This window comes from Cavia porcellus, unplaced genomic scaffold (genome assembly GCF_034190915.1).
Source record: "Cavia porcellus strain 051 isolate PalLab524CR breed Dunkin Hartley unplaced genomic scaffold, mCavPor4.1 scaffold_21, whole genome shotgun sequence".
Classification (NCBI taxonomy): domain Eukaryota; kingdom Metazoa; phylum Chordata; class Mammalia; order Rodentia; family Caviidae; genus Cavia; species Cavia porcellus.
Genome location: NW_026947504.1, coordinates 29,096,107 through 29,120,287, shown reverse-complemented (window position 1 = coordinate 29,120,287; position 24,181 = coordinate 29,096,107). Strand labels below are relative to the sequence as shown.

General features: G+C 40.5%; 1 protein-coding gene across 5 annotated transcripts in view; it reads right to left on the bottom strand.

The window, feature by feature from the left end:
• The window catches only part of Ift88 (intraflagellar transport 88), a 134,733-nt gene extending 119,930 nt beyond the window's left edge, over window positions 1-14,803 (bottom strand). For 4 of the 5 annotated variants that reach the window (XR_010041716.1, XM_013141185.3, XM_023560470.2 and 1 more), the window contains exons 1-3: window positions 14,661-14,789; window positions 11,682-11,777; window positions 5,734-5,796 (exon numbers count right to left, since the gene is read on the bottom strand). Coding sequence is in view for 4 of the 5 variants with exons in the window: in XM_013141185.3 (XP_012996639.1) it covers window positions 5,734-5,796; window positions 11,682-11,771 (153 nt within the window). In the remaining variant the exon portion in view is untranslated. Of the gene's footprint in view, window positions 1-5,733; window positions 5,797-11,681; window positions 11,778-14,660 lie in introns of all 5 variants that reach the window. The other variant, XM_003477388.5, reaches the window with a different exon arrangement.
• Between the last annotated feature and the right edge of the window lie 9,378 nt (window positions 14,804-24,181).

Genomic DNA, 24,181 nt, shown 5'->3' with positions numbered 1-24,181 from the left:
TCTATGCCTGCATCTGGGGGTTTGCTCTTTGATGGCGGTGCGGCACCGAGCAGCTCCCCCCCATCTCCTTCCTTCCTCACTGCGAAGCTCCTCCTCTTCTACCTCAAGGTCTCAAGGTGCTTTGCAGTCAACCTTGAGTTTACTTTCTAAACAGCTGCTCCTGAGTGCCCAACTCAGGATAAATAACTTCTCTTTGTGATCCCATAGCAATTTACACTGTATCTTTTTTTTGTTTTGTCTTACAGCTTATTACATTATTAAGGACCATGAATACACAATGGCTGACTTTTCATACTTCCCTGAGGGATAAGTGCAGGCTTGGGACTATGGTATCAACCTTTGGAGACTTTCCATTAACTCCTGAGATGGGCCATTCTCTCCCTCCCAATAAGTCTAAACTTTCTTGATTTTAAATGAAAAAAGAACACTCTAGAGTAAGATCCTCTTCACATAAGATCATCTCTAGCTATTCAACAAGAAAAAAAGAACACCCCTCTGCCTTCTTAAATCATTTATGAAAGGCATGAATAAAACATACTTCCCTAGATCCTGGTTCAATACAGGGACAAATTATTCTTAAAATTAAGTTTACTATCCAGTCAGCCTCAAATACAGAAAAAGATAGCCTTTGCTCCAGATAGTTCACTTAATACTTCAGTAACAACTGCCTCCTTAGTATTCCATGATCAGGACTGGGAGAAAGGCAAAGAGAAAACAGACCAAACAGAGGCTGCCCTTGTAATGGCCTTAAAAGAAACAGATCTTAACTGAATGCTGCATGTACATTCCGGATCCTTCTACTAATATCTCAATAGCTGCTGAAGATATTAAGACAACAAATCAATGACATGTCAGACTCTAAAATTCCCTAGACCTTACCCTTATCTGCTTTATGGGAAGATATTACTAGCTTCTCCTAGTAGAAAGCTTTCTTAATTGTACTCATAATTATCCTACTGATTCTGTTATTTGGCCCATATGTATTTGTTTCTTTGGCTTTGTTTCCTCCAGAGTTAAAGCTGTATGCCTACCAAAGATGAAAATGCCTGGTGTCTTTTGAGGGTCTTTAGATAGAACCTCTGCAGAGTATCTCACACTGCTGACCAACAACTACCACTCCCTTCAGCCTGAAGAAGCCAGATTGCTCATTGTCCATTATTCCCTCAAGGCAGTTCGAGACACTTCTTCAGAGCGGGGAATGTTATAGGCAGCTACATAAGATAGAAATATTACAGGCAGTCAAACAGGGCTCAGCCCTTGAAGGAGCCAGTGCAGAAGACCAGGTATCTTGCACCTTGGAGGAGACAGACACCTCTGCAGCAGGCCAGATCTCAAGAGGAAAGACAAAACAAATGCAACCACTCCCTAAGGATAAACATCAGGGATTGATACCTATCAATCACTTGGAGCAAGCCAGAAGCCACTAATCCAACCCCCTACAGACAAAGGCCCTGTTCCTGCTTGCTACATGATTTGCTTTCCTATTGGTCTCTAATTTAATCAATCTTACCTAAGCAATTATACTCATAATCTTATTGGCTGACTGTAGTTATATCCCACCTCATGTCTGCCTGCCTTGCACGTTTCCATTTTTCCCCATCTTAGACCCACTTTACCTCACTGTTTTGCTCTATAAAAGTCCCTAGAAAAGTCAGTCTTTGACAATCCACTCGGGACCCCTTCTGTCTCTGTCTCTCTCTCAGTAAATATGTTCCGCTCTTTTAAAAAGATAGCTAGTGTGGAGGAAAGAAGATGCAAAACTACAAAACATGATTCTCCTATTTTCTACTCCAGGAAGGACCTTGAAAAAAATGCCATAAATTCTGAACACATTTATTACTTTTCTAGGTTCTTTTCTACCTGAAGAAGTATATGGCTTTCATGTAATTTTAGAAATGGAAAAATTTTTTATATTAACAGCTTCATACTGAAAATATAATAAAATACATACATTTAAATATTCAGTTTAGCAGGCTGAGCACCTGTAATCCCAGCACTAAGAAAGCCAAGGCACAAGAACCACTAGTTAAAAGTCACTCTGAGGTATACAGTGAGACCTTATTTCCAAAATAATCATTTAATTACACAGTTTATTTAGTTTTGACACATACATATATCTGTGAAATCAACACCACAATAACCATCAGTCCCAAAATTTCCCCACATCCTTTTATAATCTCTCCTTCCTATCTGTCCTCCCTACCCCCTACTCTCCTTCTTTTGGCAAGTATTAACCAGGTTTTTTCGTAAATTAGTTTGGGTGTTCCAGTGTCATCCAAATGAAATAAAAAATGCATTTTTTGTTTAGATTCTTTAATTCAGTACAATTACTTTGACATTTGTCCATGTTATAAGTATTTTAACATTTGTCCATGTTGTTGCATGGAACAAATTCTTTTTTTTTTTAATATATCAGAGATCAAACTTACAACCTAGCACTTGCCAGGCAGATGCTTCTATCACTGAGCTAAATCCCTGGCCTGAACAAATTCATTTATTAGGAACAGGAAACCCCATGTGTGGGGCGCCACCAGACTGGGGACAGCCAGACCCAACCCTTTCCTCATGGTCAATGCCATTTGCAGACTGTGGGGAGAAAGAACAAGGCCACACCAGGAAGCAAGCCCTGTCTGAGAATCAGCGCCATGCAGGCCCTCTGCTAGACTGCGGACAGCCAGACCCCAGCCTCTCCCCATGAGTAGCATCATTTGTGGACTGCGAGGACAGGGAAGGCCACACCAGAAAGCAATCCCCATCCAGGAACCAGTGCCATACACGGGCTGCCACAGCACTGGGGATAGCCAGACCCCCATCCTTTCCTGCCCACCAGATGGGAAACAAGAAGAACGAAGCCCTCCACCCCCATAAGCAAATGTCTGATCCAGAGAAACACAGGAAGTGATGATGATAGCTATTGAGGTGAAATGCATCTGATGGTGTGGTGTTTTGTGTTTCACAGACTTTGCAGGTCTAGGGCCAGTGCCCTGATCATAGGTTCAGAGGACAGCGGTGTGCAGTGTGACATCTAGGGGGATCTCCTGAAGGCTGCAGCCATTGTTGTTTCTCTATTGTCATGTTTTGAAGTCCTATATTGTTTCCATTGTGTTGTTGGGTTTTATTCTCTTTTGTTTTGTTTATGTTAAATCTAACCGCAGAAGCAGCTACTTCAAAGATAGCAAGATATATTATGGTAGCCATTTGGGATTTACTATTGGCTTGCTTTGAAGCCCCTTATTGCATTCACTGTTTTGTTTTTATTGTTTCTATTCTGTTCTGTTCTGTTTGATTTTTACCATATCCAAAGGTATCTGCAGCTATTTTAGAGACAACAAAAGGCATTACAGTAACTATTGTTGATTTTGTAATGTTCTGAAGTCCTGCATCACTTACACTGGTTTGTTTTGATAGATTTTATTCTATTTTAGTATCCTTGGTTTTATCCTCTTAAAATTAAAAAAAAATTTAAAAAGGATAGGAAACCCAACTCTCATGGGAAATATAACAAAGAATCAAGAACTAGGATCTCATTAAAAAGCTTTTGTATAACAAAAGAAATCGCCAACAGAGTGAAGAAACAACCCACAGAGTGGGAAAATATTTTAGCTAATTGTTCCTCTCACAAAAGACTAATACCAAAAACATACAAAGATTTGAAAAAATAATTAGATCCCCCAAATTCAAAGACCCAATCCAAAAATGTATCTGAAATGAATACGTACTTCTCAGATGAAGAAATACAAATGACAAATAAATATATGAAAAAATGTTCAACATCATTGGTCATTTGAGAGACACAAATTAAAACAACTCTGAGATTCCATTTCACTCCAGAAAGAATAGTTATCATCAAGAAATCAATCAATAACCAATGCTGATGGGACTGTGGGGTAAAAGAAACTCTTCTCCATTAATGATGACAGTGTAGACTGGTACAACCATGTGGAAATCAGTGAGGGGACTCCTCAAAAAACTAGGATTAGCGGTCCCATTTGACACAGCTATTCCCTTTCTAGGTATCTTCTTGGAAGAATTAAAAATATCACACCACAGCAATATACATGTACCCATGTTTATAGCAGCACCATTTGTAATAGTTAAATCTTGGAGACAACCTAAAGGCCCCTCATCCAAGGAATAGATAAAATAAAGATGTGTTTGTTGTTATACAATGGAGTACTACTCAGACATAAAGATAAACTTAAAAAAAAAGACAAACTTGAGACATTTATAGGTAAATAGATGCAACTTGAGACCATACTTTAAGTAAAATAAATCAGACTCACATGTGTAAACATCATATTACCTCTCTAGTGTGAGAAACTAAAAGTAAATAAGATCCAAAGTACACGATAAATATTGTGAAATGGGAAAAAATTACTCAAAAGGAAAGAGGAACTAGGGTAGCAGAAAGGAAAAAAGAAAGGAAAGGGAAAAAATACAAAATAGTTATATTATTAGTTTTTCATAGTTTATTAAAAAGAAAGGTTTATGTTAAAAAAATAGAAAAATTCATTCTAAAATTCTCATGGAATATCAAGGGTCCTTGAAAAGCTAAAACAATGTTGAAGAAGAGAAAATAAGTTGTAGATTTATAGTTCCCAATTTTAAAACATATTATAAAGTTATAGCAATCAAAATAGTGTGGCACTGGTGGGCTGGGGGTTTAGCTCAGCGGCATAAGTGCCTGCCTTGCAAGCGTGTGGTCATGAGTTCGATCCCTGGTACCGACTTAAAAAAACAAAAACAAAAACAAAAACAAAAAAAAAATAGTGTGGCACTGGCATAAAGACATATACAGATAAAAGAACCAGAAAAGAGATCTAGAAATAAATACAGCAAAATAATCTTGGACAAGGGTGCCAAGACCATTAAATGGAGGAAAGAACAGTTTTTTTCAACAAATGGTATGGGAAAACCAGATATCCATGTGCAAAAGAATGAAACTGGCCCTTTATTTTGCACTATACATAAAAGTTAACTCACAATAGAGACCTAAATCTAAGATCTAAAACTATGAAACTCCCAGAAGAAAACACAGGGGAGCAATCTTCATGGCATTAATCTTGGTAATGATATCTAGAGTACAAGACCAAAAGCATAGCAATAAAACAAAAAACCACAAGCACAACTATATAAAACTACAAAATAGTTGTGCATTGAAGAATACAATCAACAACATGAAAGTGCAACTTATGGGAAACAGTATTTGCAAATCATATATCTGAAAAGACAATGATATCTAAAATATATAAAGAACTCCTACAGCTCAAAAATAAAAATGGGTCACATTTTTCCAGTGACCAATGAATGGACAAACATGTACACACAAATGAATGGACAGACATGTATATACACAGACACGTATATACAACAGAAACCTTAAGTAGGAAAAATCCTGCAGTGTGCTGTAACATGGATAGAATTGAAGACATACTAAGGGAGTACATCAGTCACAAAAAGATGAAACACTCCATAATTACACTTATGAAGGAGTCAAGGTGTGGAGTTCACAGATGCATAGCAGAATGGTGGGGACCTGGCACTGAGGGAGGTGGAGATCACGAGCGACTGTTTAATGGGTACGGAGTTTCAGATTTACAAAATGCGAGAACTCTGAAGATGTGTGTCACAACAATGTGAATGTACTGAACATTTGCATGGACTGACACTTAAAATGGTGAAAATGGTAAACTGTATGTCACTTTTATCAGAATTTTTTTCAGGTTCACTTACTGGAGGTCTTCTGCCATGACTGGTTCTTACTGCTTGCTGAAAACCTGTATCATTCTCCAACTCCTAAAATGAAAAGCCACATTTAACATTCAAAATGCCGTGACAATTTAAAAAAAAAAAACCTTTACTCCTGTTTGATGTTTACAGTTGTCTATCTTATCCCAAATGCTGATTTCTGGGTTGTGACTCAACATTTCTGTCCTCAGACTTGCCCCCCAAACATCAAGACTCCCTTCTCCCCACCAAAGAGGAGGGCAGGCTGTGCTGGTCAACTGTAAGGTACTCTTACTGACTACTGTTCAGATGGGCAATGTTATAATGCGCGATTAAAAGATCACGTTTACAAGGATATGGCCTTTCTTCTCCTTCTTCCTGGTAGCTAAGCAAGCAAGAGCACAGATTCATAGTTTTCTTCCTCCTCACACCCATAATCTTTCCCTCCTCTTTTTTCCCATGTGCTGAGGTTTACCCGAAAACCTGAAGGGCAGAGAAGGCCATATTCTCTATTAAAAAAGGAAGCAAACACTTTCTTTGGTCCATCTCTACTTCCCAAGCAGAGATGCAGAGATAGAGTCTGAGACTGGAACTGATACATGCAAACAGAATGCCCACCAGGATGCCCACATCCAACCATCACAAGCTTCACTTGAGAAATTAATATACAGTCAGAGGGTCTGGGCTCTCAAGGAAGTCAGCAGAAAAATAAAGACAGCAGAACTGTCGCTGGAGGCGCACCTGAAAAAAGTCAGGCCTTAAGATAAAGATGCAAAGAGCAGGCCTACATGCCTCCCTGAGGGGTTATACTGTAATTGGTATCACATGGTCCAAGAAAGTCCAGATAGGAATGAGGTCACCCAGGTTAGTGACCAGAGCATCTGGATTCATCCCTACCCCAAAATTTGGCTTTGTTTCTTCCATGTACTCTTGTTACATAACTGTTATTCTATCAGATCAATATTAGCTAAGCAGATACTTGCAGTCTTCTTGATTTTAGTTTGATCCACATTAAATTTGTCTGATTTTTTCTTTTACCCACTTTGTGACTTGCTCTTATAAAACATTCTTAGAGAAGTGGTCTTGGTGGTAACCCACTTTCAAGTCTCCTCCTATCTCTCAGGAGCAATCGCTGAATAAATCTTTCCTACTCTGAACCTCCACTGTTCCGTACAATTCATCCCTAGATTTTGGGGGCCATGAACTCCACGTATCTCACATCTAGCAGATTGGAGTTATGTTTTCCCCTATATCACAACCTGCATTGTCATTTGGAACCAAAGTCTCAACTGAAATGAAAGCTATTTAGCTTTGCAAATTCTCATTCTATACAGTATTTATATTTCTCCTCAGGAAATTAAAGGAGCATTAGCCAGGGCAGAGAAATAAATGTTGCTGGGTTTCTTGGGTTCCAAAAGGCACCCAATCTTCCCGTCAGTCTTCTTTCCAGTCTGCATCTCTGCTTCTGGAACACATGATCTGGCTGTAATGCTCCAGACACACAGTGAGCAGAGTGTTCACACTTTATCCTGTCTGCTTCCTGCCATGTGAGTGTTGTGGTTTAATATGCTGATAAGAGGTTTGATATCTTACTTTCTTCTTGTTGCTGAGACAAATACTCAACACTAAAGTTAAAGGGGAAGAGGTTTATTTAGCTCACAGTTTGTAGAGGTTTCAGTCCATAATCAATTGGTTCTAAGGCAGGTTGGTATGGCAGAGGAAAAGAATTCACAGCAGGAAAAGCATCAAAACAGCAAGGAAGGACCAGTGACACATCAGCAGCCTTCTTTTACACTGCATGCCTTAGAGCAGGTAGGACTCATGCATGCACAGCCTTGATCTCAGCAGCACACACACTTAATCCACCATCACAAAACTCCACATCCGCCATCTCTAAAAAGGCTTTCAGGGAACATCTATTCCCTGGAGGTTCACATGATGGAGGCTTGGTCCTCAGTGTGGCAGTGTTAAGGACAGGCAACCCTTAAGAATTGGGGGTACTGGAGGATAACTAGGTCACTGAGGGCACTTCTCTTTGAAAGGATTATTGCGGATGTTGTGGAATTAGTTGCTAAGAGAATGCATTAACAAAGAAGAGCAAAACTGGCCCCTCTGCACTCTCTGGCTTCCTGTCTCATCATGTGATTTGTCTCTCTTGTATGAACCTCTCCCATGTTGTCAGTTACTATGCAGGGATCCAGCCAACGGGTTCCCACCAGAAAAAGAACAGATCAGGGTGGCCCGATGTGGGACTGTTAGCCTCCCAAACTGTGATTCTAATCAATGTCTCTTCTTTGTGCATTACACAATCTCAGGCATGTTATTACAGCAACAGGAAAAGGACTAAACACTTGCCAAGTATGCTAAAACAAACAATGTACATTGAATAGTCACTACCAATTAACTTTGTAAAGTCTGCAGATAATGAGAATGAAATGTTTAGGATGCAAATCAGTGCACTTCCAACATGACTATTATACACAAGCATTCTTCTTTTAACTTTTACTTATCTTTCATATCAACTACACAAAACTAAGTATAAAATTCTCAGCAGTAAAGACAGGAAAGTTTCATTTGAAGTATAAAGCCAAAGTCAACCTTGAAGATAATTAACCAGACAGTACTTCTATTTTCGCAAATCTTTTGGCAAAGGATTTCCCTCTAAGATTCCTAAACTAGGCTGGCACCGCATCTCAGCGGCACAGCATCTATCTGGCAAGTGAGAGGCCATGGTTTGATTCCTGGTACAAAAAAAAAAAAAAAAAGACTCCTACACTATTAGCAAAATTTCATTAATTATCTCAGTCAGTGATAACTAAATAACAAACTAAAAACCATGGTCAATAAATTGTCTAATTACAAACTCCACACATAACTTTTTGTAACTTTTTCTTCATGCCTTGATTAACAAATTCCATATTCTATGAACATCTGAAGCAATTGTTTCAAGTGATTAGAACATACATTTGCAATTGCAGAAAACTATGAAAAAATAACATGAGAAAATACTTCTAATTGACTATATTTTCAGTATTATGCAGCCATTAAACTCATATTTATTTAAATTTTAGTATCATAAGACATTGACTATGATGTAGTTGAATATAAAAAAGCAAACAGAAAAGTAAATGCTAATTTGGTCCTAAATATGGTAAAAAAGAAAAGTACAGAAATGAATAAAAGAAAGCCAAAACGTTAATAGGAGTTATTTCTGAGTGATGGCAAGCCTGTGTTCATCAGTAAAGATGTCTTACTTTTTTTAACAGGGAGAACAGAAAAGTTTCAATGTACATTAGCTGCTTTCTCATCACTGGGACAAAGTACCTGGCTACTACAACTTAAAGGACTAAAGGTTCACTCTGGTTTGTGGTTTAGAGGTTTCAGTCCATGGTAACCTGGCTCCACAGCAGAAACAGCCTGTGGAAGGGTACAGGGAAGGAAAACTGCTTAGTTCACGGGTTACCAGGAAGCAGAAGAGAGGAAGAATGAAAGGGTCCAGGAAACATATCCCAAGTCACATCTCCATGACCTACGCAGACATACCCAGAAGAGTACTCCACCAACTCAAGTGACTCCCAAGCCAATCAAGTTGCCACAGTCAAGCTTATCCATCTCAAATCATTTTATTAATTTATGCACACTTCAGAAGAGCTTGTTATAATGTGAATTTTATAAAGACTACATAATCGTTTCGGTATACATTGCATGTTTGTATACAAGAAGGATCTATGTGTATTAAGAGACAAGCAAAACATCTGCTTATACATTCGTGTATGTGATCTCTGGCAACAGGATGTTATTTCATTTCTATTTTCTTCTCATGTTCTACATGTTTTACATTTTCTGTTAATAATTGGTATCACCTAGATTTTATTTCATATAGAATAAGTGAATGGTTTCTCCTTTCTTTCTTGTTTCCTTTATAGGTAGCAAATCCACAGAATATTGCTTTACTCCAGAAAAACATACTTCAAAAATTATTAAAGCCACACAAAAAACTTTCGAATAGATTTTCCAACGTCCTAAATGCTAGCGTTTGTTTCTTAGATTCTTACAAATACATTAACAACCACATCCCTCCATCCTTACTTTTCCTCACACTGGTTTTTTACAATTCAGAAATGAAAGCTTTCAAAAGAAATGGAAACAAATCTAAAATATTCATATTTATCTTAGTAACAGTATCACCTTTATGCCATTAAATATTAAGCAGATAGATTTGTTGACATAAATGGAACATTTATGGATGTGCAAAAGCAGATCACAAAAGAGTATACAACATGATCCCATTTTCCACAACTATGGCAACACCCAGGTATTTGCGTAGGGAAAAATGTTCGGCAATTAAGCCCTGTCTTAGTTACTTTCCTCATTGCTGAGACAAAATACCTGACATCCAAAGCTGAAGGAAATAAGGTGTATTTCTGCTTAGTTTCCATCAATAATCAGGTGGCTCCAAAGCAGGGTGGCTTAGCAGAGGGGCGTCACAGAGGAGAAACAGTTTGTAGAAGTCAGCAAGGCAGCAAAGCAGCAAGCAGCGAAGTAACAAGACAGTCAGCATGACAGTAGCCCTCTTTCTGTCCCTTATATCCCACCAAGGCTACCTGTCCTTAGGTAGGACTGACACCCAGGACAAGCCTCCCCGTTATCCACTCCCAGAACCATGCCAAAGCTGTCAGTAGATTCAGTAATCACACTCCCTTAATCCTGGCATCACACACTCTGATCCAGCCACCTCAAAAAGTCCCACCTATGACTGCATGAGACCACACGGGGACATCCAGGGGACAGCCAGTGTTGGAGACCACTACCCTGCTGCTCTGAACAGGATTTAAAATTAACTCATTGGCTTTCTATGTTTATCTGTGAGTCTGTCCTAGGCCTCGGCCCCTTGCCTGGCAACAGGAGAAGATTGAACCTCTAAGAATCACTGGGCCTGGCTGAGGCCTGTAGTGATCTGTGAGGCCAGAGATACCTTAAAGGGCACCATAAGGCCACAGCTGTGGACACTTGGCTCAAACATCAATTAAGGTGATAGAGACTGCAGCCACAGGAATTACTCCTACAGTCTCACTCCTACCATGTCTTCATGATAAGATAGTGCTACTAAATTGACTTGATTCATTACTGGAGACGTCCTTAAAGTGACTCCCAAGGTCCTGCTCATGGCCTGCACTTTCCTCGCCCCTTGTTGGACCTAATAAATAAAGTGGGCGGTCCAGAAAAGTCTTTGCCTTAGCCCTCAGAGTCTTGAGTTCAACTAAACAGTTTTGACCCTCCTGAGCCCTAGAGTCATTTTACTTGTCTCAATTTATTTAAACATCTGCCGTACACTTGTTTAGGAGATCAGGGATCTAGGCAGGACCTGATAAGCCAGAACAAGCAATGAGGTACTGGTTACTTCTGCATACTGATGGTGTCTATGACTTTGATTTTTCTTTATACTCATACCTCTATTTCCTATTTTTTATTTAAAATACTTATAAAATTTAAGTAGAACAATAATAACTACATGGCATTTCTTTTTTTTTTTTTATCAGTACCAGGGATCGAACTCATGACCACACTCTTGCAAGGCAGGTGCTTATGCCACTGAGCTAAATCTCCAGCCCTACATGGCATTTCAAACTCAAGAACACTAGCAACCTGCATTAGATATCCTGAGTCATCTAAGTCTTTACGTTATGCCTTCATATAGCTAGTGCTGAAGAATCAAATACATAATTCATCTTAACACAGACACATAACTTTTCTCATGATCTTTCACTCAGCTGCATTTTTACTGTGGGTATAAGTTAAAGAGTCTCTCCTAGTAGCACTTTTCTAGGCTTCTGAATCACCTTATTTACCTTTAAGTGTACGAAAGTAGAGAACCTCAAATCTAGTCTTCATGAATCAACTGAGCTGGTTAATCAAAAAAAAAAAGTAAAAAACAAGTGGATTTTTTGTTTTACCTCAGTGTCATAGGTTGGATTGTAGTCATTATATCCAGAATAAAGGTCATCTTCATCGGTCTCGGGGGCCAGATGCACATTTTGCATCATTTGTACCTATGAAAAATCAGCAGTGTAAAAATGTTCTTAGTATAAGAATTATTTTTTTCTTTAGTGTTGAGGATTTAACCAAAGACATGTTAAACACAATACCCAGAAACAATTCCTTATTCAAATGAAGTACAACTAACAATCTTCTTGGTCAAACTTAACATGCTTTTATGGTTTCAATGTTTTCAAATTCCCAAAATTAAATGTCAAAACATATACTGGCACAATTATTTCATATTCGTTTCACATTTTCTATACTGAAAGAATGGTGACACATATTGACAGAGGGGTGCAATTGGTTATCCTGATTTCCATGGAGCTTAGTATCACCTTATTTACTCTTCCCAGAGGAAACACATGCCACAGTCAATTAAAATGCAAGTCAAAAACATTATATCCCCATCATAATGACTAAAATTAAAAAGATCAACAACATATAATGTCGGCAAGGATGCAAGGCGACTGAAATATTCATACATTGCTGGCGGGAGTGTAAAATAGTACAATTTTAGAAAAGATCTGGTAGTTTCATAAAATTAACCTTTTATTACACAGCAGTTCCATTGCACAGTATTTATCTGAGAGAAATAAAAACCTACGTTTACAAAAAGATTTGTATAACGTTTATACCAGCTTTATTCATAACAGCCAAAAATTAGAAACAGATCAAGTGTCCATCAGTAGAAGGGACAGGTAAAATGTCACTTTCATTTTTGTCTTGTCTTCTCTTTTCTTTCTTTCTTTCTTTCTTTCTTTCTTTCTTTCTTGTTTTTGACAAAGGGTTTCACTATACATAGTTCAGGCAGGCCTTGAACTCATGTGTAGCCTAAGCTGACCTCGATCTCCTGCCTCAGCCTCTGGAGTGCTGGAATTACAAGTGTGTACTGCCACACCTACTGGAATGATGGTTATTTATATGATGTATTATTTATACCATGAAGCAATTAAAAAAGCACTGATGAGATACATAACAATATGGATAGTCTCAACTATGCCAAGTGACAGAAGCCTTGCATAAGACACTACATGACGCACTGTTTCACTTCTATGAAGTTCTAGAATAAGCAAAAGTAATCTATGATAGAAACCAATTAGGACAGTTATTGTTTCTTGAGAATAGAAGAGGTCAAATCACAAAGGGCATGCGAATTTTCTGGGGTGATGACAAATGTTCTACATCTTGACAAGAATTTGAATCACAGAGACATGCATGTGTGAAAACTCAAATATATAGTTGTAGTTTCTTCTTTTCTTTGTAAATTTTATTTCAAAAGAAAAACTGTAAGCAAACACTGAACTATACTTAACATGCATTACTTGATAATTTGGAAAGGGGCCCCAGGAGCATCAGTCACATCCAGTCAGTATTTTAGGGGGGCAGTTTGAGAGATGAGCAGAAGGAAAAGGCTAGTTAGCTTAAAAAAATTAATTTTGAGCTACATACTTTGTTCTTTAAAGCCTATGCCATTTTAGGTGTACCAGTAAGCTGAGAAAATTTTGTTGAATTTCATTATACCAATAAGCATAACAACAAATATATGTGGCTGCTCAAAACCTTTAAAAAGTATGTACATAATAGGAACTAATACGTTGTTATTTCTTTGAGACACAGTTTACATATTATCACATTCTCCCCATTAACGTATCTGCATGGTGTGCAACCATCACCATCCACCTCCAGAACGTGTGCCTCATCCCACAAACAAACCTGAGGTCCCTCACAGTCCCTGTCCACTTCCCCTCAGTCCCCGGCACCCATTAACTTAACTTCCAGCTCTATGATCTGCCAGCGCTGGGTATTTCACACACAAGAAATGGCCTAGTGAGTCGGGCTCTTTCTCATAGCAGGTTGGTGGATGTGTCAGGACTGCATCCGTTTGTTTGGCTGAGTAGTAACTCAACATTTTGCTTCATCTACTTAACAGTTCATGGACACTTGGGCTGACTCCACTTTTTTGGCTTTTGAGTGACACATCTATAAACATGTATGCAAGCTTTTGCATTAACGTATTTTTCAATTCTTTGGGTACACACCTAAGAATGGCTCAGATAGTAACTCTACAACTTTTGGGCCTTTTTAACTCAGATCACTGCACCTGTCACCAGCATTACTAATGCAGTAGTAAGTCTTGAGTGAGAGAGATGGGCACCCCATTTCTCCTTTAAAATTGCTAACAATTTTCACAGTAATGACGACTCTGCTGGGTCTCCGAACCACACCATGAGAATCTCTATGTTGAACAACAACTTCTTCATTCTAAGCTTTACTCAAGTCAGTCTAGTTTATACGTTAAGTTATAAAAACAAGCAACTTTTAAAACAAGATCATTTCTGCGAGACTGTAACCAGGTTGGGGGGTGGGGACTATACCTGGAAGAGACTTTAACTGAACAGAAATTTAATAAAATATACTAATTTTAAAGATGAGAAAAAGCAAGCTCAGAAAAGGTGAAAGTAATTACCCATGGCTAATGATTATGGGTGGGATAGCAAATACTGTAACTCATTATTTCTAGAGATTGCAAGCAATTTCAAAATCAGCTTATATACGTAACACTGGAAAAATATGAGGATAATGCCACATCAATGTAAATGAAAACGTACTGGTAAAATTTTTAAGTCTGAAAGTTATTTTTGGGGGTATGTTCTTCTGTGATGGAGAATCTACTTCTAACATGCCTAATGTTATCTAAAAGCTCAAAACCAGAGAATCACCCTACTTAAAAAAAAAAAAGTGGAACTTTAGGCCTGGGCCCCGCAGCCGCGGTGGGGAGCGGGCGAGAACAGCAGGGTCATCCACGGCCTCCCACGGGAAGCGGGGCTCGGCGGGCGGGGACACGCCGCAAGGCGTCCGGAGGCACTCGGCCCGACCCTGGACCCTTCTCCTACCTCGAGCTGAGGGGAGCGGGTACCCGCGAGTCGAGCCCAGGACAGTCCCGGCGTTGGCGCGGATCTGCAGAGCGTCCACGGGCCGGAGCGCGCGGCCAGCGAGCCGTTGCCAAGCGGAATCCAAGGAAGCCGCTCCCACAGTCCTCCGCGCGGGGGCGGAGCCGGAAGCGTGGGTGCCGGCGGGGGGGAGGGGCGGGGCTGGGGAGGAGACGGGGCTGGGGCACGGGCGCGGAGGGCAGAGGCGGGCACGGGGAGAGGCTTCCTAGTGAATCTGGGGAGGTCGGTGGAGCCGCCAGGTGTAAGCAGTGTCTGGGTTACTCTGAAACAGGACGGCTCCCGGGACCGCTGCACTAATCTTGCGAACCTGGGACCCTTCAGTCTGTGTGACCATTGAAAATAATACATGTCACCCTATAAAGTTATTCTGCGGTGACACCCATGGGGTAGTCTCGCCCACACATGCTGTGTCCACTTCTCCCAGCGCACGTCTGATTTCTCCAGAAGGGCCAGGGCCTCGGAGAACAGACAGAACCCTGGTAGCCCGAGCGCCTAGACGCTGGTTCATTGCAAAGCTTAATATGGATAATGTGAACGAAGAAGGAAAATCACAATTATTTAATTTCTCTTTAAGTTTTGTCGCAGGTTTTATAGGATAGACAGGGCAACTCTGAAGACACCAATGATTACAAACTTTTTAAATCAGGTGTGTGTTGGGAGGTGTTCCGTGGGCCTCACGATTTTGCACCTCTTGTGAGCCATGGTCCTGACTACTTTTGTTCCGGGCTGTTCGGATGGTGGATTTTGTATCAACAGGGCCAGTGTGTGGTGTCCAAGTTTTGTCCAAACATCAGGTCAAATGTCTTTTTCTGTGAAGATGTTTTAGGTGTGATTCATTGTTTAAGCGATACTCTTTCAGTAAAGCAGATGACCCTGCATATCGTGGGCAGGCTGCATCCGAAGGCTGAAGAGAAGAATGAAGCAGAGGAGGAAATTCTGCCCCAGACTGCGTTGACACTGGAGACCAGATCATCAGCTCTTCCCTGGGTGCCCAGCCTACTTGTCTGCTCTGCAAATCTTAAAGTGTGGGCAACCTCTTCAATTTCTTAAATTTGTTTCTATATAAATGTGCATCCTGTTAGTTCTGTTTCTGTGGAGAACCCTACAACACCTCTTTTCTAGGATGTTTACGTAATGAGCACTTTATTTTTTTTAAATTTTATTTAAGGAGAAAAGAAAAAAAACAGTGAAAGGGTACAAGTTATACAGATTTACAGAAGAAAAAAATGAACAGTAGGAAATCACTAGTTAATGGATTATATATTGCCATCTTAGAAATAATTGTTCAAGTCACAAGATTAAAGCTTGTAGAGTGGACCTTCCATCAATGATACTGCAAACAGTTCTGTTCAATGATCTAATAAAACTCTGTGATATCATTTTCTATCTTATACACTTAAATATACATGCAGTTATATAGTTTAGAGCACTTTCTTTTCCTCTCTTTTGTACAATGACTATTACACATTTTGGGTTTCATTGCTCCCAAGATTCTTATTGCTTTTTTGGAAGAGAGTAAAACCAAATGTGACATAACAGAACAGAATCGGTCAAGTCAAAAGGGTGGACATAATAGATAATGTAAAAACATAATACAAGGTGATCAACAATGGTTACCATAATGCCTCCCGCTATTTCTAATAGAATTGCCTATATCATTAATTATAATACAATTGAACAAAACAGTAAAGAACAAAACCAACAAAACCAAAACATTGGAGACATTGTAGGTCTTCAAAAGTAGATAAAAGTCAACAAGAATTGGCGTTATAATGAATCTCATTATCTTCACAGCTGATGCCTAAACTTTCGAACCTGATACTATCCAGCAAAACAGAATAGGGGAACATCAGTCAAAAACAAGATGGTGAGAGTAATACAGGGCTTCAAATCGAGATAATAGAAAGTCAAAGTGGGTTACTATATTATATCCTGCAATTTTTTCCCCTTTAATTAAACGGATAAAAATAAAAAAGTAAATAATGGAGTGGAGATTGAGAAAAAAGAGGGCATAACAGCGAAACAGCGCAGATCAAAACATAACCATTTAAGCAGAATAGTGTTTCACCACCAGATAATTCCGACCCAAAAGTAGTTACCATATTGACTCTTTCCTTGAAGTCCTTGAGTACAACTTCATATACTATAGCATTAAGTATATCAAAACAATGTAAAACCATTTAAGAGAATGACAGCATTACAGAGTATTTAGAATCGACTAACAGAAAATGAACAATGGTTTCTGTATAATCTCCTTGTCTTTAAAAGGTTTTTGCTTATACTATCGTACATAATAAAATCCAATAAGATACAACCTGTTTAGACCATTGGAGACAGAAGAACAAAAGCTAGATGAGACTTCAAAACAAGATGATACTAAATCAGTATTACCTATTAAGATGTCATTTTCTCCAAAATAGCTGTTCCTATCATCCAATCTTCTCTGTCTCATTTCTGTTGAGCTGTTTTTCTGTCAGTAGCTGTCAGTTTGTCTTCTTCATTTTGTTCTCTGCTCCATTCGTTGTGGCCTCCCCGCCACTATTTCTGGGTTCTTTGTATTTTTCTTTTTTTTAGAATATCCTGCAGTACTTTCTGTAGAGTTGAATTGGTGGTTGCAAATTCCCCCAGTTCCTCTTTATCCTGGAAGCACCTTGTTTTTCCATCAATTTCCAGGGACAGTTGTGCAGGATATCTCAATCTTGGCTGGAGATTATTATCTTTCAAAGGTTGAATTATTTCCCCCCACGCTCTTTGTGATTTGATGGTTTGTGCAGAGAGATCTGCTGTAATTCTGATGGGTGTTCCCTTGTAAGTGGTCTGTTTCTTGTCTCTGACAGCTTTTAATATTCTGTTCTTGTATTGAATTTCTGGAATTTTTATTATTATATGCCTGGGTGTTTCTCTGTTTGGGTTGTAGGTGGCTGGGGTCCTGTATGCCTCATACATCTGGGTATCTTTACCTTTTGCTAAATTAGGAAAATTCTCCTGGATTATTTCTGTGAGTAGCTTTTGTAGTTCACTTGTTTGTGTCCCTACTTCTTCTTTTATGTTCTTAATCCTTAAGTTATGGCTCCTCTTATCATCTTCTTGTCTTTGTATTATTGCTGTTTGTTTCTTTGTTATTTTTAAGAAGTTTTTCATTTCATTCTCCCATATTACAAGTCTGCCCTCCAGTTCAGATAGTCTGTCCTTAGTTTCTTTCAAGCTGTTATGCCAGTCTTGGGTAGACTTCTTAATTTCTTGATAGTCCCTTTGAACCTGCTTCACGTACTCTATGCTTTCTCTGTTTTCTCCATCAAACAATTCTCCCCTCTTTTTCTGTTCTTCCATTCCACCATCTGTTTTTTCCTGGGTGGTGCTTAGCATTTCTCTAACTATTCTGCATACTTCTAGCTTCAGGTCGTTGATAACTTCATTCCTGAATTGGTCTATGAGGCTCTCTATATGGCGCTTAATGTCTATTGGTGCAGTGTCCGCTATTGCCTGTTTCTCAGAATTGGGGGCCGAGGAGCCTTTCTTGTTGCTGCCTTTTCCCATATTCTCTGTTCCTTATATATATGCAAGCTTACATAGGAGGCCCAGCTTCCCTGCCTGTCAGCCACAGCCTGATCGAATTGCTCTGGCTAGGTGTTCCCGCCCACTGCTGCGCACCAGGGAGTTACGGATGAGGCAGCCTATGCGGGAGTCGCTGCTCTGGGCCACCATCAGGCTCTGGGATCTGGGTTGGGCTAGCCTACCGAGTCCACCAGCAGCGTCACGCAGGCCAGGCACTTTTCACCAATCCCGTCCGAGAGGGGAATGTGTGGCTAGAGTCGCCACCGCGCCCTGCTCCCGCAGGACTGCCCAAGCCCAGAAAGTCCTCCGCTGGAGTCAAACTGTGGTAGAGTGTCAGTTTCTCTCACTCACCTCACCACAAGTCAGTGCACGCCTCCCTGTCCGTCCTGTTTTTGACTCCATTCGCAGACTCCCGTTCACAGAGCTTCTGCACGTCTCTCTCCTTGCTGAGCCGATGTAGAGGCAGCCAGCTGCCGAGCGGTGGGAAACCCAAATTGCGGCTTCCAATGGCGCGGGGTCCAGCCTCCACACCGAGTCTTTTCTGTTCCTATTTTAGTGCCAGGACTGCATTCCAAGTTGGTTTCTCTCAGCCCAGTTCGTTCCTGAGTCAGTAGAGCATATCTCTACCGGCTTATGTCTCCTTAGTCCGCACCATTCCTGACTTCTGAGCTGAGCCTTTCAGAGAGCCTCCAGTAGTTGCTGTTATCTGTCCGCCATGTTCTCCCAGAAGCTGTAATGAGCACTTTAGAAACCTGAAATAAATGCTTCTCTCCCAATCTAAAGCAGGCTTGTTGCTCTCTGTGCAATGAAGACAATGTCTACCCCCTGCTCAAGGCTGGACCCATTGGCTCTGGTGCATTATAGCACCTGGAAGTTTCATCCAGGCTTCCTTCCTTCCACACACCTGCACTACCAGCACTCTAGGAGGCTAATGTAGGAGGACCACAAGTTCAGGCCCAGCCTGGGCAGCTTAGTGACTTAGTGAGACTGTCTCAAATTTTTGTTTTGTTTTGTTTTGTTTTGTTTTTAAGTTTTTATCGGTACCAGGGATCGAATTCACAACTGCCTGCTTGCAAGGCAGGTGCTTATGCCACTGAGCTAAATCACCAGCCGCATCAAAATTTTAAAAGGGAGGGAGGATGCTGAGATTGTAGCTCAGTGTGAAAGCCCCAGGTTCAATTCCCAGTACCTAATAAATAAATAATAAATAAAAGATTGATGTTTCCTAAACTTGCGTTTCACAAACTGAGCTAGTGATACTCATTGCTTGAACAGCATCTGTCTGACTATCCCAATGGTACATGGCAGGCAAAGCACACTAAAGATGAAGCTCAACTGCTTGCTATGTTGGGTAGAATAAAGTTCTATGTCTCTGATTAGGATGTTTTCTGCCAGCATTCATGTAACTGTGTTAGGTTAGCTGGCTAGGTTACAGGTAGGATAAAATCTTAACACAGTTCTTGATAATATCAAGCTACTGTGCCTTGCTCACAACAGATGTTCAGTAAATATTTGTTGAATTAGCAAACACTGTAGAGCTCTTGTTTCAAGTTACTGCAATTTAGTGTGTAGAGATCTTTCATTCCTTTTAAGCTCTCTAGGCTATAAATGTTCAGAACCCTCAATTTTTTCTGATTATTTTGGAGGTAGTAAAATACAATAGAACAAGATGGAACAAAGCTAATTGAGACAGTGCAGTAAAGGTTATTGGGATAACAGCAATAGGTACCATAATGTATCTTGTTATCTTCACAATCATTGTTCTTTCAATCAAGTATAGCAAAATCAAACAAAATCCAGAACATTATAGAGCTTATCAAAATAGAATATTGAATAGAGCAATACCATTAATCAGAACAAAGCAAAACAGTGATAAAAATTTTTGCCTTCAAAGAGGTGGTGGAAGGAAATCCCCCTTATTTGCTATGTTGCATATGGGTCAATCTCCCAAGAGATGCTCAGATCTCTGGCTCCTATTTGCTAAGGAGGGTGGGGGGAAAGGAATGTTTGATTTTCAGCCCACATGCTGGTAGGCTTACAGCCACCGCCTCTACCAGGGAGGCGAGCTGGTTGCTTGGTTCCTCAATTTTTAAAAATTGGAAACAAATTCAAGTTCTTTCAACTTGGTGTCTTATTTTCCTTTATACTGGAGATTGAACCCAGGGCCTTTACATTGAACTAATTCCCCAGCCCTTTTATTTTGAGAGAAGGCTTTGCTAAATTGCCAGGCTGGGTGTGAATTTGTGATCATCCTGCTTCAGCCTGAGATCACAGAGTGCTAGGATTGTAGACATGAGCCATCATGCCTGGTCTGGTTGCTCTTCAGACAAAGTGAATTACTTATGCAGACAGTGATCATCACCTTTTCATTCTACATACTGTACTGTAATGCAGCTGACGTTTATTGAACACATGCCTATTTTTACCACACAAAATGTTAGGGTCACATATTGTTTTATTACTGAATAAAAATTCCATAGAGAATAGAGATTTTTGTTTTCATGGTCAGGTAGTCATGTATCAGGCCACCTACCTTGGCTGGAAGCCAGGAACCAAGAACCATGAACCAGCCCAAAGACCTTTATTCAGCAGAAGGTCACAAAGCATAGGCATGTTTAGTCTGATTTTCTACATGAGGTTGATGCTTTCATGCTTTTATGGGTCAGTTCAGCTGCCTGATATTCATTAATAGTTCTACTGAGCCTCCATTTCTATCATTGTTCGGCCCTCTGTGTCCCTTTTGCTACCTAGAAGGGCTCGGTAGCCATCTTCTTTTGCGTATTTTATTACCCTAAGTTTCCTAATTTTCCTTACTGCTCTTGCTCATATTCAATGTATTCTCCCTCACTACCCAGAGTGACCACTAAGTGAAAATCTGGTCTCATTATTTCCCGTTCAACCCCTTTTAGTATCCTTGCTTGGTCTCCTCTAGGCCTGACTTGTGGACAAAGTCTAAACTCCTTAATGGCTTTTCGTATAGAAGGCCCTTTACAATATTGCTGATCCCTGTGGTCTTACTCAGAAAAACCATCATGCAACTATGAATAGGAAAAGAAGTGATAAGGAACAAGGCTTGGGAAAACAGCACAAGTTCAGGGTGTAAGGCCCATCCCAAACTGTACCTCAGTTATGAAGACCAGTTCTCCAGCTCTGCTCAAGATGGGTTAGCCCCTACTCAGCCTGCTGCTGTGAGCCACTCTTCTGACTGACACTTGCCTTTTTGCCTTGGAACACCGATAATAAACTAGGATACTCTCTGCTCTGACACATTCAACCTTATTACTACTGGACACTGGGTTACTTCATGGGTACTGTTATAACTTGGGCCATTCTAGTTTTCTTTAGCTCTTTAGCAGAGAATAGAGGCACCTAACAGTGATTAACAACCCTTGTTAGCTTGTTTTAGCACAACTTCTGTAGTTTGTAGAGGGCAACAATGGTTAACATATCAATTAGGTGAGATTCTTGCAATTCTTTACAGAGGAGAGTATTGCTCAACATATCAATTAGGTCACTTAACATATCAGTTAGGGAAAAAGGATAAAAAAACACATTTGGTAAGCCACTTTACAGGTTTGCTATAATACACATATAACAAAGCTATTTTCTTACAGTACAACATTCCCCACTGATTTTAGTCAGTGAGTCAAATCATTGACTCATTGGCATCTGTTTATAACCTTGCATGTGTCTTTAAAATCATAAGCTTTTAAGAACTTTCGCATAGTTTATCAACTTGTTTACAACACAAGGCCCAGTAGGAGGATTAACAAAGGTCTTGCAGCTGTCATTAAAGCTGTTAACCCAAAGGAGAAAGAAAACCAACATTTAAATTTACTCTGTTTTATCATACAAGTAACAATTTTTAAGTCAGACAGAGGCCTCCTTGGGGTCTCTACAAAGGAGGAGAACACAAAATTATCAGTTTATATTAGACAATCTTAAGCTTTAAAGTGTCCTTGGAGGAAATGACAGTTCACTTATCTGCAGGCTGATGGTCTTTTGAAGCTGGGACCTGTCTGCAGTGGGAACGTTGAATCCAAGTAGGCTTTCAGCTACTTTGACAGTCCATTGCGGCTCAAGAGATTCACGGTGAGGTCGCTTGTCCAGGTGTCTAGGCTCTTTAGCTCGCAGTGGGCAGCAGCAAAATAACCAGTGGATGGAAGTCAGAGCTAGCTGAAAAGTCTGGGGGAGACTTAATAAGATCTTGATTAGTTAAATCAGCTAATTTCTAGAAACCTTTAAGGATAAGAGGAAGATCTCTCACATAAAACCTCAAAAGAGGAAATATCTGCAACATAGGGGGTGCATCACGCACACAAAAGGGCCAAAAGGAAAAGAGACTCACCCAGTTTTCGCCAGTTTTCAAGGCCATTAGTAATTATGGTCTTTAAAATCTGACTTATCTTTTTACCTCTCCTGAACTCTGAGGCTGGTAAGCCCAATCGAGTTTTCTAATTGATCTGCAAAGCTTAGGTTAATTTGAGTTACTAGGCTATAAAAGCCAGGCCATTGTCAGACCCCACGGATAAAAAGGGAGACCAAATCAGGGAAACTGCTATCAGAGCTGACTCAGACTAAGTAGAAAACGCTTTTACCCATCTAATGAAAATATCAACCATTATAAGTAAACACTTATATCTTTGAAGTTCAGGCTTTTTATTTTTGTAAAATCTATTTTCCAGTGTTTTTTAAGCATAGTCCCACGATAACCAGTGGTTTCTATTTGTTGCAGTACTTTTAGATTTACCAATTGGCACTGAGGGCATCTGAAGCTCACAGACTGGGCTAGCTTGATATTAGCCCCCGGGGATCTCTTGGAAGTTGAGCTACCAGATGCTGGTCTTTTTAAGTGCAAATGGGCTCTGACAAAGAAAATAGGTGGGATCAGCAGTAATGTCAAGCTTATCTCAATCCCCACTTGTCGATGTCCGCTCCCGGCCGGCAGGAAGGACACACGACAAAGTCTGGTAGTGGACAACATTTTCTTTTTATTTTTCTTCTCCGTATAGCCTGCCCTGGGTTCTCCCAGCTGAAGCCTCCTTTGGTCCGCTCCCCGCGGCTCCTTTTGTGCTTCAGTCTGCCCCAAAGCCTCTACCGGTCCGCTCTCCGCGGCTCCTTTTGGGCTTTTACTTCCGGGCTTCTACCTGGCTTCTACTTCCGCCCAGGGGTGGCACCGGTATATATACGGGTACAGTGTCCAATCATGTTAAAGTAAGCAAGGCAAGCTGATTGGCTAACATCATCAGTTGCCAGGCAGACTATATTGTTGAGCGGGTTGTTTACGCGGTAAGCAGGAAACTAACATATTCGATGGGAGGGGTAATCTACCTCAGGCTTTGCTCTTTACCACAGGCCGCACGTCCGCCGCGCAAGGCGAGCTATCACAGACGCGGCTCCCAACATCTCCCCCTATTTTATTTTTTATGAATGTGCGCATCGTAGCCCTTTCTGGACTGGGTGTAGAGGCTTATGCCCTATGTGTAGGCCCACCGTAGGTCCTTGGCTTAGACCCTGGTCGGCCGTCCCATGGTCTGCCAAGGCCCTGAGGCCCTCGTCCTTTTTCTAGGGCCAGGCACAAACTGGAAGGAACCTGGATGCACACAAGCTTGCACTCATTTTCTCTCCGTAAAGAAATCCCCTCGGAGAGAAATTTAGACCTGGGCAGCATCTAACAGTCCAGCGGCTTACGTGCAGGATGGGGTAGGGCCTGGCTTAGGTCGAGTCGTGCTGGGGAGGCACGCTCTTACCCGTCATTGACTCACCTACCCTGCTGTGTATTGTCACCTTATGGAGGAGAATGAGGGATGCCCGCCATATCTAGACTCGGTCGTGGGCCAATCGAGCAAGCCATGCATATGCCTGAGGATCTTCTTGTCCATTTCGGGCTACCGCTATTTTTATTCATC